At 33.5% G+C, this 13,216-nt stretch overlaps 1 protein-coding gene across 1 annotated transcript in view; it reads left to right on the top strand.

The window, feature by feature from the left end:
- Window positions 1-12,756, top strand: part of LOC150096194 (beta-1,4-N-acetylgalactosaminyltransferase bre-4-like) — an 84,498-nt gene extending 71,742 nt beyond the window's left edge. The window contains exons 2-6 of the mRNA XM_090408817.1: window positions 2,590-2,831; window positions 9,031-9,218; window positions 10,947-11,069; window positions 12,140-12,241; window positions 12,572-12,756. Coding sequence (XP_090264943.1) covers window positions 2,590-2,831; window positions 9,031-9,218; window positions 10,947-11,069; window positions 12,140-12,241; window positions 12,572-12,746 — 830 coding nt within the window. The 3' untranslated portion in view covers window positions 12,747-12,756. The remainder of the gene's footprint in view (window positions 1-2,589; window positions 2,832-9,030; window positions 9,219-10,946; window positions 11,070-12,139; window positions 12,242-12,571) is intronic.
- The last annotated feature ends 460 nt before the right edge of the window (window positions 12,757-13,216 follow it).

Here is a 13,216-nt window from a genome sequence, read left to right as displayed (position 1 = left end):
AAATTAGGCAAAAAAAGAACACGTTGGTGACGTCAATAATAACAGAGAAGAAAAATCGGGGTTAGCTTTTCATTTCTCAAGAACGAACCATACCATAGAGTGGGATAGAAGCACAGTTCCTTACATAGAGGAGGACTTCGGCTCCCGAATTTTTAAAGAAGCGACAGCAGTTGCCTGCTGTATACAAAACCTTAACAGGAACCAAGGACTAATCTTGCCCGTGATCTGGAAGACCCTTATCAGATCTCTTAACTCATCAGAACTGAATTACAGTGCCAACTATAGAACGTTCTTAAATAACAACAAGTGATATCATGCACGCTCTGTGCATGTATTGTAGGCGTTCTGTTCTTTGTTTAATATAATTGGAATCGGTTGATTATAGTTTGTAACAGTTTTTTTACTTTTTAGTGCCGTACATCAGTTATGTACCCTGAAGATGCCAACAGACTTAGTTGGTGAAACTAGTTGGTATAACTTAGTTGTTTATTATATGCACTTGATCAATATAGTCCCATTAGAAGTCGTTCTAATAAGAATTACATTATAGAAAGTGCGTTCATAATTCATTGTTAACAAAGACGGCCTGTGGTAGCTGTGCCAATGTTTAAAAAGGAAAGTGAATCGATTCAAACAAAGAAAACAAATTTAGCGAGTTCGAAGATATTCTATGCTACCTAGTGTATGCTATTTAAGTTTAATAAAAGCGATAAGACACTTCAGAATCCCTAAACCAGACCTCATATTTCGCTTCATTACAAATTCTTAAGATGTTTCTGCGAACCACTTCTATTTCACGGAAAGAACAGATGAAAAGAGGCCCTTCGAATTTAATTACTGACAAAATGTATTTCGAAAAGACAGCAAGTCCTTGTACGTGCTAATTTAATACAAGATAAGGCTTAGCTAGATTTAGTAACCATTGTGTAGCATCTGTCTCTCCCTCTTTCTCTCTCTCCACTTCAGGCACTGGCTCTTACCTGGGCACCGATCGATGAAACGCAGTTGATATTTTACACCGTAAACTATTAATTAGAATTTCCGTCGAGTTTTCTTTCATGTAATACCGCATATTTTATAAAAGATTGTCGACAATGCAAGTTTTCCGACTCTATCCAATGTTATTTCTCAAGATATGGGCAACCATTCAAAGTTATTTTTAAAAAAAAGGCGAAAAAATTATGCAAAGTTTTTTTTTTATATAAAAAAAGAGGACGTCGTAATACAAAGGTATTATTTAATAAAATGATATTCAGAAGATCGCTGTGAATAGAGTTTTTATAATAGAGTCCATTCGCTATCATTATTCTGACGCAACAATGTTAGCGGTTTTTATAACAGCGTCGATTCGCTATCAATATTCTGACGCAACAATATCAACCACAATGAATGGATGCTATTATACCTTTTTCATGGAATAATAAAATTCAGCTGATCAAATATCTTTATACAAGAATATGTATAAGGGATGAATAGCATTAATGTATTGCTCACCACAAAATAATATATTGATCCATTCACGCATCTTTCATTTAATTTAATATTTTTATCTAATAGTTTTCTTAAGGAATAATCCACAAAAGGTAGTCGTTATTATGAAAAATAAATGGTTTTCCTAATGAAGAATAAAACATTGGTTAATTAGGGATAAAATATTATCTTAATTAAGTAATAATAATTATACTTAATTGAGGTATTGCAATTCCTGATAATGAAACCATCATTTGCAATGACTGTAACAGATAATTAAAATCTAATTCAATATTTGTAAATGCGATGAGATTTATATTTTTCATCCAATGTATGTTTTTTTTTTTTCGTTTCCACATCAAACATTAATAATGTAGAACCAGAATGTTTTGTTTTCAGGTAATATCGATGGTGTAATTCAACTAATGTATTTGACATTGGTATAAATGGATAGAGGTTGGGGAAAATAATGCAATATTTATAACTAAACGTCTGTCTGTTATTTTTAGTTTTCCAGACCAGTAAATGACATTCTTATTTACATTTGTCATTTTTAGAAACTAGTAGGGCTTGTTTCCAAAAGAGGGCGCTTTTTTTTTTTTTTTTTTTTTTTTTTTTTCAGTCGTGTTAGTCGGAGTTGCAAACTGTGAAAAACACACATTTAGAAGGCAGGGATGATAAAAGTGCCAAGTCAGGAAAATAATTTTTATACTTAGGCGAACTAACTTGGTTTTCCTTTTAAGAGTTGTAGAAGCTGGAAAACCATTACTAAGCATTTTGTAATGCTGCAAGAGGAGGAGGAGTGAGTTTAAAACTCTTTCTGAATAAAGTTCAATGACCCAATGAGTTGTGAGCTGTTTGTAGATGAATAATCCAAGTCTAGACGTGGTGTGTAAGAAAGCGAACGTTATCGGATTTAGTCACTTAAAAGAATTTTTGGATTCCAAATATCAGACAGTGGCGCCGTCTAAGAATTAAGTTTGTTTTGTTGGGTTTTGTGTGTGTATGATCCTGGGAAGATTGGGGTGGGGTGGAGGAACTAGAAATAAGAAATATATCTTTCTGTTTCACCTTAATATTCACCAAATAATCTACTTTTTTTTTCTTTGTCTCCAACAGCTGGAAGACTGAAGGTAGAATTGAATACTCGTCAACTAGAAGATGTGGATGATCTGCTTCGACATAGTTCGTATTTCAAAGGACCGGGAAGATGGTTCCCCGCACAATGTACATCGAGGTATCGCGTGGCAGTTATCATCCCTTACAGAGATAGGGAGGAACATCTGGCGATACTGTTGTACACTCTCCATCCTCTTCTACAAAGACAGCTGCTAGATTACAGGGTATACGTCATGGAACAGGTACAGTGTATGTAACGCACATCCCCGACTTTTTCTTGTAGCCTAGACACCGTAGCAGTAGTTGATTGTGGAGGGTCAAAGGGTACAAGGCAGATGAGGAGATGTCCTACAGGACTGCAGTCTTTGGTCAAAGATTAAGGATTTCGATTGTTTTTTTTTTGGGGGGGGGGCGTATTTGTATTGTTCTCAGGTAACGTTTCCTAATGATACTGGTAAAATCATTGTAACGTAAGCCTGACGTCATAGTACGCTCTCGAAATCAAACATATTTCTTTCAAGTGTTTTTTGTACTGAAACAGTAAATAGTAAAATGATTGTTACGCAATGCTGACGTCACAATGCACTCATCCAGATCAAAATTTTTATCTCTTTCTGACAAATAAAAACTTATCATTATTATGAAATTTTTGAATTGCAACGATTTGTAAACACCGAGACGAAGGCGTCCTTTATTCCAAACAAATGATTAGAGATCGGTTGTTTCTCAAGGGATGGCTTGTATATAATTATCTAGGGTGGCAAAGCGGAAAAAGAGAAGTGGGAAGCTTGTAAAAGTTCTTTGATTCTTCGTATGCTTGTTATTTCAGTTAGAAGCCGACTTATAAGCAGTGAAAGAGGTGTACAGTGGAAAACGAAAATCTCTGGGAAACGTAATTATAGCTTGGATCCAGCTAGGGAAGAATTTATGGAGTTTAACATCTGAATGATGACTTCTCGTATAATATGCAATTTTTTATGTACCGAAAAACATTTTTTCCAGTTCTGTATTAATCAACTATGACAGCTAACTGACGGTAATAAAAGTGAGCTGCCACTTTTCGGTGGAGAAAGTGAACAAAGCTTTTCATATATATTCCATTTCTAAACATCAAAGTAAATGAGAATAAATAGCAGTATCTTTTATCTGTTAGGTTTCTTGCTTACAATGTTCAACATTATTAGTGAAAAATTAACAGCTAAAAGAATATACATGCATTATTGGCACTTAGTTTCAATTTTCCATTGTTGCGTTTCATTTCGAATTGCTTATTTTTATATTGTCTGTTATGCTATTGTTGGCTATTTAATTTCATTATATTATTTACAACATTTTGTATTTTAATACTTAAGGTTACATTGTTTTTGTGAAGTCGTATGTTGTCTTTTTAATTGTGAAAAGCACCATCAATTATCAGATTCCATTATTTCATTAACTTTAATATTCACAATTAAGACAACTAATTGTGAATCACTAATGAGTTCTTACGTCAGCTTTATCAGTCATTTGAGAATATATATTTTTTATTTTTTTCTAATATGGAATATTTCTCGCGGCATTCATTATCTTATGTTGTCTTATTTGTTTAAACAAAGAGAATACTTGTCTATTGTGAATTTTAATTGTCTTAGAACGGAATACTGTTTTAATTCTTAGGAAAGGGTTTTCCTGTGTCTGTATTTATTCGTTCTAAGAAGCAACCAGCAGTGATAATCCAGAACACTTCATTACAACTACAGTTCAAACATCTGTTTAAATAAAATTTGACTGTTGTCCTATACATTTAATAATTGTTCAATCCAGTATTCGTTAAGTGAAAGTCATGTGTTTTACACGACATCACAATGAAAAAAAAAAAAAAAAAATATATATATATATATATATATATATATATATATATATATATATATATATATGTGGTGATCAGCTTTTATTCGGTTGTTATACATTTGAAAAAAATATAGATTTAATGACTACAAGACCGAGATAACATATAAAGATTTTAATGATAAATACTACTAGTTTCGGCATATAGCAGCCTTCTTCAGGTATTTATAAAGGAAAAGAATAGTAATAAACATTGAATTATTTAAACAAAATGGAAATTACAGGTACAAATTGCCTCACATAATCGATACATAAAAACGTTGTATTTTTTCAAGTTGTTCCAACTGGCGTGCCATTGTTTGTTGCAATTGTGCGTGCAGGTTCACGTGAACGCCAATATTGAATAACTGCAGCATGGCTATCTGGGATGTTATAACTTAAATTGTTGTTTAAGTGGACCGGGTTCAGTAGGATTTCCCTTGATTCTACGATTTTCCTTTCAAACTCATCATCACAGCGAAAGATATTTTCTGATCTATTCCAGCAGACAGAGTGGCTTTGTTGGTCATCATTAGGATTATTTGAAAAAAGAACATGACTGGATAACGCAGTTGCATGAGATCTTTTGTAAGAGATGTATCTCTTATGCTCTTCTATTCGTTGTTCAATAGATTTGTTAGTTTGACCAAAGTATGGGATATTGCAATCGCACCACAATTTATATACTCCAGGGTACTTAAGGTTGTGATGAGTAGGTTTTGGATGGCTGATTAGAGAGCGGATTTTTGGAAGTGTGGTGAAGAAGGTCCTGATATTATATTTTTTAAGGACTTTAGCTATTTTCTTAGAGACTGTGCTAATGTATGGAATGGAGATGCTACCTTTAAAATTAATAGTCTCTGTTGTGCACTGCCTAGGAGGATTCAGAAAAAATTTCTTAATTGTTTTTTCAGAGTATCCATTTTGTTTAAAAATAAGAGTGAGGTGATTCATTTCTTTTTGTAGTTCATCTTGTTCATTTACGAGAGAACGTGCTCTGTGTCCTAAGGTAGATATAATTCCAAGTTTTTGTGGTGGAAAATGATGAGAAAGATTATGCAGATATCTATTGGTATGCGTAGGTTTTCTGTACATAGAGATTTTTAATCTTTCAGAGCATCGTGTAAGCATAACATCCAAGAAAGGTAAGGAGTTATTATTTTCTAGATCAGCAGTAAATTTTATATTAGGATGTTGGATGTTTAGATGACGAAGTAAATCTGTGAGAGCTGTGTGCCCGTGATTCCAAATAATGAATATATCATCAACATATCTTTTCCAAACGTTTGGTTTAAATGAGAAGGAAGATATGGCTTTCTTTTCAAAGTCTTCAAGGAAGATGTTAGCTAGCACTGGGGACAAAGGGTTGCCCATTGCCAGGCCTTGTTTTTGTTGGTAAATGGAGTCCTTATATCTGAAGTAACCAGAATGAATGCAATGCTTTAATAAAGTGAACATTTTTTTGGATAATTTGTCCTGTAGTAATATAAGTACCTTGTCCGTAGGAACGTTAGTAAATAAAGATATAATGTCAAAACTAGCTAGAATGTCATTTTCATCGATGGGAATATCTTTAATATGAGAAACAAAATCTGTGGTGTTTTTGATGAAAGATGAAGATTTATTGGAGAAACACTTGAGGTACTTTGCTAAATATTTTGAAAGTTTATATGTAGGTGAATCAATTCCTTCCGCAATTGGGCAAAGAGGGATGCTTTCTTTATGAATTTTTGGAACTCCATAGATGCGTGGGATAAGAGGATGTAGAGAGCGTAATGAGAGGCGAATATTATGATGAAGTTCACTCGCAGTCTTTAACAAGTTGTTTGTACGGTTTTGTAATTCTCTTGTAGGATCTTCCTGAAGAATTGAATATATTGAACTATCTTCAAGTAATTGAAGCATTTTGTTGTGGTAATCTTCAGAGTTGAGGATGACCGTAGAGTTGCCTTTATCTGCAGGTAAAATAATAATGTTACTGTTCTGTTTTAGATTTTTTAAGGCTTTTCTTTCAGCCACTGAAATATTATCTGTTGGAGGTTTGGCATTATTTATAATGAAAATCGATTTAATACGAAGAAGTTTCGCCAAATGATTAGGAATGAGTGAACTTGCTTTTTCTATTTTTGTAAGAAGAGATTCTTTAGGGATAAATTTTGGTGAGGGAATAAAATTGAGACCTTTGCTAAGAATATCCGTTTCTGCATCCGTTAAAATAATAACTCCTTACCTTTCTTGGATGTTATGCTTACACGATGCTCCGAAAGATTAAAAATCTCTATGTACAGAAAACCTACGCATACCAATAGATATCTGCATAATCTTTCTCATCATTTTCCACCACAAAAACTTGGAAATATATCTACCTTAGGACACAGAGCACGTTCTCTCTTAAATGAACAAGATAAACTACAAAAAGAAATGAATCACCTCACTCTTATTTTTAAACAAAATGGATACTCTGAAAAAACAATTAAGAAATTTCTTCTGAATCCTCCTAGGCAGTGCACAACAGAGACTATTAATTTTAAAGGTAGCATCTCCATTCCATACATTAGCACAGTCTCTAAGAAAATAGCTAAAGTCCTTAAAAAATATAACATCAAGACGTTCTTCACCACCCTTCCAAAAATCCGTTCTCTTATCAGCCATCCAAAACCTATTCATCACAACCTAAAATATCCAGGTGTATATAAATTATGGTGTGATTGCAATATCCGTTATTTCGGACAAACTAACAAATCTGTTGAGCAACGTATAGAAGAGCATAAGAGATACATCTCTTACAAAAGATCTCATGCAACTGCGTTATCCAGTCATGTTCTTTTTTCAAATAATCCTAATGATGACCAACAAAGCCACTCTGTCTGCTGGAATAGATCAGAAAATATCTTTCGCTATGATGATGAGTTTGAAAGGAAAATCGTAGAATCAAGGGAAATCCTACTGAACCCGGTCCACTTAAACAACAATTTAAGTTATAACATCCCAGATAGCCATGCTGCAGTTATTCAATATTGGCGTTCACGTGAACCTGCACGCACAATTGCAACAAACAATGGCACGCCAGTTGGAACAACTTGAAAAAATACAACGTTTTTATGTATCGATTATGTGAGGCAATTTGTACCTGTAATTTCCATTTTGTTTAAATAATTCAATGTTTATTACTATTCTTTTCCTTTATAAATACTTGAAGAAGGCTGCTATATGCCGAAACTAGTAGTATTTATCATTAAAATCTTTATATGTTATCTCGGTCTTGTAGTCATTAAATCTATATTTTTTCAAATATATATATATATATACATATATGACGTCAGAATTTTCTTTTCCTTGTAGAAGTTCTTGGAAGAATATTTTTCTCACACAAAAGAGGACACCAGCCAAAGAACACACCCGATTAGCAGGCATAACACACTAGAGTTGCACCTAGTTGTTCTTACTAGTACCAGTCTTTCTTTAAATTGATCGGACCAACACTTTATTGGTTTTTCACGTGACCTTGCTAACCATAGATATACTTGACTACATTGATTTAAACTCCTCAAGTCACAAAGTAATGCCTGGAAACCTTTCTTAGGTTGATTTCCTTAAAAAAAAAAAAAAAAAAAAAAAAAAAAAACCATATTCCCTAAATGGACATTTTCACTTCTTCCAAAACTATGGTTTGAATTTAAATCTCAAAAATTTCATTTTTATTAAATTCCTATTATTGGGACTCGATTCTATGAATAAAAACAGGAAGCTGCCAATAAACCACACGCTACAAGTTAATCAATTGCTGTATAAACATTAAACTGATCTGAACAAACCATTGCACACTATTTATATCAAATCTGTCTTTCAATCCGATTGTTTTTTCAAAGAGAAATGGGTATCGTTCAACACGTGATCACTCGTCATGTGTTGACTCATGAAATAACAACTTAGCGTGCTGTGTAAAGAGGCAACCGTCCGAAATAAATATTCATGTCACATGTAGTGTAAGCCTAATGACAGAGCTTCACTATGGGAGGTCTCGGAGAACAAATGTACTTCACGAGCTCATTCTCCCGGAAAAAAAAAAAAAAAAAAAAAGTTCGCTCTTTCCTTGCGAGTGAAGACTTTTATAATATCCGTGTAGCTGTATGAATTATATATAAACCTTTCCCTCATTTTCTTGTCGTCTTTTAATTAATCACGTGCCTTTCTAGACTTCGATAAACTTTAGACGGAAGGAAAGAGCAAATCGATTGGTGGAAAACAACCACACCCCGTAATTGATGGGGTGAGAATACGCTGGACGTATTTAATTCACGACTCAATTGTCGTTCTTGTGAGTGGGTGGAGGAAAAGAGGGGGGGGGTGAAGAATAGAGAATGATGAATTAGAATGTAATCTGATGTAAATTTAAAATGAATTCATGAAATCAAAATAAGCAAACGAATAATGCAATTATGAATTATAAAATCGATTTCATTTAAACTGTTACTAGAGGGCGTTACTAGAAAATGCTTCCGTTCATTGTTAAAATGTCATTGTTAATACGACTTAAGAATTTGTATTTATTTATTATTATTATTTTTTTCTTAGTATGGAAACAGTACATTCAACAAAGGGGTGCTAATGAACGCCGGCGTTCGAGAAGCGCTTCGTGAACAAGATTATCACTGCTTTGTGTTCCATGACGTAGATATGATCCCCGAAGATGATCGTAACATGTATTCATGTCCGGAGAATCCTCGCCATATGTCGGTTGCAGTGGATAAATTTAATTATACGTAAGTAGAATTTGAAACTACAAAATGATTTTACCATTTATTTATTTTTTTATTTCCAAGAAGTTATTTTTAAAGTTAACTTTTATTTAAATGCGCATAGATTGTTAATTATTAAACCTATTAAATAAAATAAAAATAGAAGTTGTAACTGTTAATATTTGGTCCCTTTATACTAAGTATGAGAACTTTTCTTTTGGATTTATTAGTGGACCATAGTTCTTTATAAATATATACAATCGTCGACAAATTTCGACAGCTTAAGTCTGTCTGGCTTCCTCAGGACAACAAATGGGTAATTTAACTGTTGTTACTCCATTCGTTTTTAGCATTTAACGTGAGTGTACCCATTTCTTGTCGTGAAGAAGCCAGACAGACTTAACAGGTGAAACCTATCGACGATTGTATATATTTATGAAGAACTAAATAAATCCAAAATTTATTTGGTCCACTAATAAATCCAAAAGAAAAATTCTCATACTTATAAAAATAGAAGGTTAGACTTGTAGGTGTTAATATATTAGGCCTAGTCTTTACTATTTAACAGTGAAAAATGTCAGAATAAATCCGTTTTTGACTCATCCTAGTCATGATCATGTTTGTAAAACAAAACTTCTACTTAAAAATTGCAGGAATTTTAAAATCGAAGAAACTCAGCTATCTTAATGTATGTTCTCCATCTAATATAATAATAATATATAATAATAATAGACAGATTATCAATCCTGAAACGACCACCATAGTGCGCCCCCTAGCTTCTGTAGTGTGATCGTGCCCTAGTTAGGGGATTTGTCGTTTCGCTGGAAAGACGTGGGTTCGAATCCCGTGTATACGAAGAACCTTTAATACGGATTTCCAGTTGAAGGTGAGTCAGACGGGTCCCATACGAGGGCTGAAGGATTTTTACCCCGTAAAATAGGCAAACGGTACGCCGAAAACTGTACATTCAATTAATACACATAATACATTGGCCTCGAATAAAACCTCTTCAATCTTTTAGTTGTAAATTACCCAAACTCGGAAACAGAACACTTTTATATTTGCAGATAACATTACTCTTACCACAGAGGTAAGAGTAATGTTATCTATAGTTTGGAAGTCTACTGGAAAATCTTAAGATAGTTTCACTGTTGAAGATCGAACAGTGGAATCTAAAAGATTTGAAATGTCTTCCAGACTTGGTCTTTAAATAATTTTTTTGTTTTTAGTTTCCAAGCTTGAAAACAATCTGAGTTATTTTTCTTATTTGATTCCTATTTGCTGATTTATCCATAATGCTTACTGAAGTGAACAAACCACGTATATGGGAGATTTCGGTGTGCATTGAATACTGCTGAACCAGGCCGTAAGTTTTTTTTTTTTTTCCCTTCTATCCCAATATGAACAGAATAATATGTGATTAAAACCTGTGATTCAGTCGAAGCTTTCTTAATACTGACTTCGTAGTCCAAACATGAATGAAATCATGGATAGGACTGAAGGGATTCATACACACGTGTACTCCATTGATTTAAAATTTAATACATTTATTAAATGTTAAGATTTTGTCGCCAAGAACGGACATGACAATTGTTCAAACATTTTGACATTTCAAACTTTTCTGACTTCTCCCACTTCCAATTTATTCCTAACAGTATTTTTAATTCTTTTATAAGTTATATAAGTAAGTTTTTATTTTGAAAACAAAAATAGTACGAAGTCACTTTGTTTGTTTTCAATTTCTACTCGCAGGCTTCCTTATCCATTACTGGTAGGGGGCGTGTTTTCCATTCGCACAGAACATTTTATGCTGGTCAATGGATATTCCAATCTCTACTGGGGATGGGGTGGTGAAGACGACGACATGGCTTACAGGTGAGTAAAAAAATTTCTGGAAGTTCATTTAGCCACTAGAATGTAGTTTTGTGTCCTTAAAAGAGTCTCCATTTAAACCCGGATATGAAAGGTGCCGATTAACATCAAAATACACGTGAAATAAATGTTAATTAATGTGAGATAAATCTCATTGCGCATCTATTATGACGCATCGTTGTTTGCAATTTACAATATACTTGTTTGTTATCGTCTTTCATTTTCCATTGTTGCAACAATTGTTGCCACGGTAAATATTTCTTTTCTGTGATAACATATTCTGTTGTCACAGTAACTGCCACTATTTAAAGCAAAGATATTCCGTTGCTATGGTAACGACTCGGCTTTTACAATATGTCGGCATTTCTCTGCTCATAGATTTTATTTGTCGTATTCCACTATTTAAATACATTAATGAAATCTTTCTGGCAATAAACAAACTACAGTACACATATTTCAGCGCCAATGGCTCACCAAGAGTAAACTATATTGGATGCTGTAGACAGAAAACAGAAAATTTAATTGTAGAGAAACGTCATGTAGAATAGGTTGAGGAAATCAATGTCATAATCAATTTTGGGATTTATAAAAGCCAGACGTGCTATTCAAAGTTACGTTAATGGGATTTCTTTCTAAAAATTTGTCATGCTATATTACATACATTGTTACGTGTCAAAATTTCAGCTAAGTAATTACAGAAGCTTTCACACTTTATATAACTCTTGTTGACACACACTAATTCTTCTCTAGTAGGGAATCCTTGTCATAACTCATTGTTATAATTACTTTCAACGCAACGCGAAAGGCACCTTCTTAAGATATTCCCAAGACAGCGAAGTCAAAGATTCAAATTTTTGATATTTCTGAGAGTATCTTTCTCTTTCTTATTATTAAAGATACTCATAGCGAGATGATGTGATTAAAATGTAGTAATATACATATTAGGTTGATACGATTTTTAATCGCTAGATGGCGCTCATGCGAATTACCATATGATAATCCTGCAATTATTGCCGTCATAAACAGCTGATAATGCAAACATTGCCATAATAAGAATGTTGTTTATTTCTTAGGATAAAGTACAGAAAACTGGAGATAATCCGGCCACCCGAGTCAGTAGCTAGGTATACGATGATAAAACACGACCATCGACCTGAATCGCCAAATGCCATAAGGTAAGTAGTGTCGGCATTTACGACATTAAATTTAAGGCGGGATACAGTGAAACAGGCGTTTATTGCCGTAATAAACTTATCAATTTGTAACTTCTAGAACGTAAATCCATTTATCTGGCACATAATCATCTTTAGTCGGATTGAAAGGGAAGGGTCACAGGAGTCGTTTATTAAATAGCTTCTGACCTTTGACCTCTAGACTTCCCCCCCCCCCCCCCAATCTCCCTTTCTTTCCGACTTTTAGAGTTGGACTTTGACAATTGCAGTTTTAATGTAGGAAATGTTCATTGATTAGATTCATTCTTAATTTTTTTATTTTATTTTTAACAGGACCGCTCTGTTGAGGATGGCCAAGAAGAGATCTCCACGGGATGGACTGAATACAGTGAAATACAGGGTGGTGTCCAAAACCGAATTACTTCCATACACTCATTTTGTCATTGACATTGGAAAACACCACAGGTGGCAATTTCTCAGTGGACAGAGGCTCGTAATAAATTTTTGAATCAAACTTTTTTCTGACTCTTTCTTGATACACGTAATACACACATTTTTATATTTTTAGTTTTTCAAGCAATTCTAATGAAAAAAAAAATATTTAAAAAAAAATATTTTTTTCACATAATCAAGAGGAATGTCGTCTTAATGGCATGAATTCAAGATTTGCATATATTGAATTACCTTCATTTCATATAAATGCAGATTGCAAGTTTTGACCATATTCGAGTGGTACAAATCATTTACTATTCCTGGCATGTTATGTATTAAACATCAGAAAGCATAGCATATACGAGGAGCACGCATTGAAACAATGAGCAGCATACGAAATATACTGTATATTGTTTAAATGAGTAATTCTAATGCTGTCCAATAAATGTGAGTCGAGAAAGAAATTTATATTGTTTGAAATGAGTGGTTCTATTGCTGTCCAATAAATTGAGTCAGCAAAAGAAATTTATATTGTTTGAAATGAGC

Source organism: Typopeltis vanoorti, chromosome 19 (genome assembly GCF_054136105.1).
Source record: "Typopeltis vanoorti isolate ZY-2024b chromosome 19, IOZ_Tvanoo_1.0, whole genome shotgun sequence".
Classification (NCBI taxonomy): Eukaryota; Metazoa; Arthropoda; class Arachnida; order Uropygi; family Thelyphonidae; genus Typopeltis; species Typopeltis vanoorti.
The sequence above is the reverse complement of the archived record's forward strand: the minus strand, read 5'-3'. Positions and strand labels throughout refer to the sequence as shown.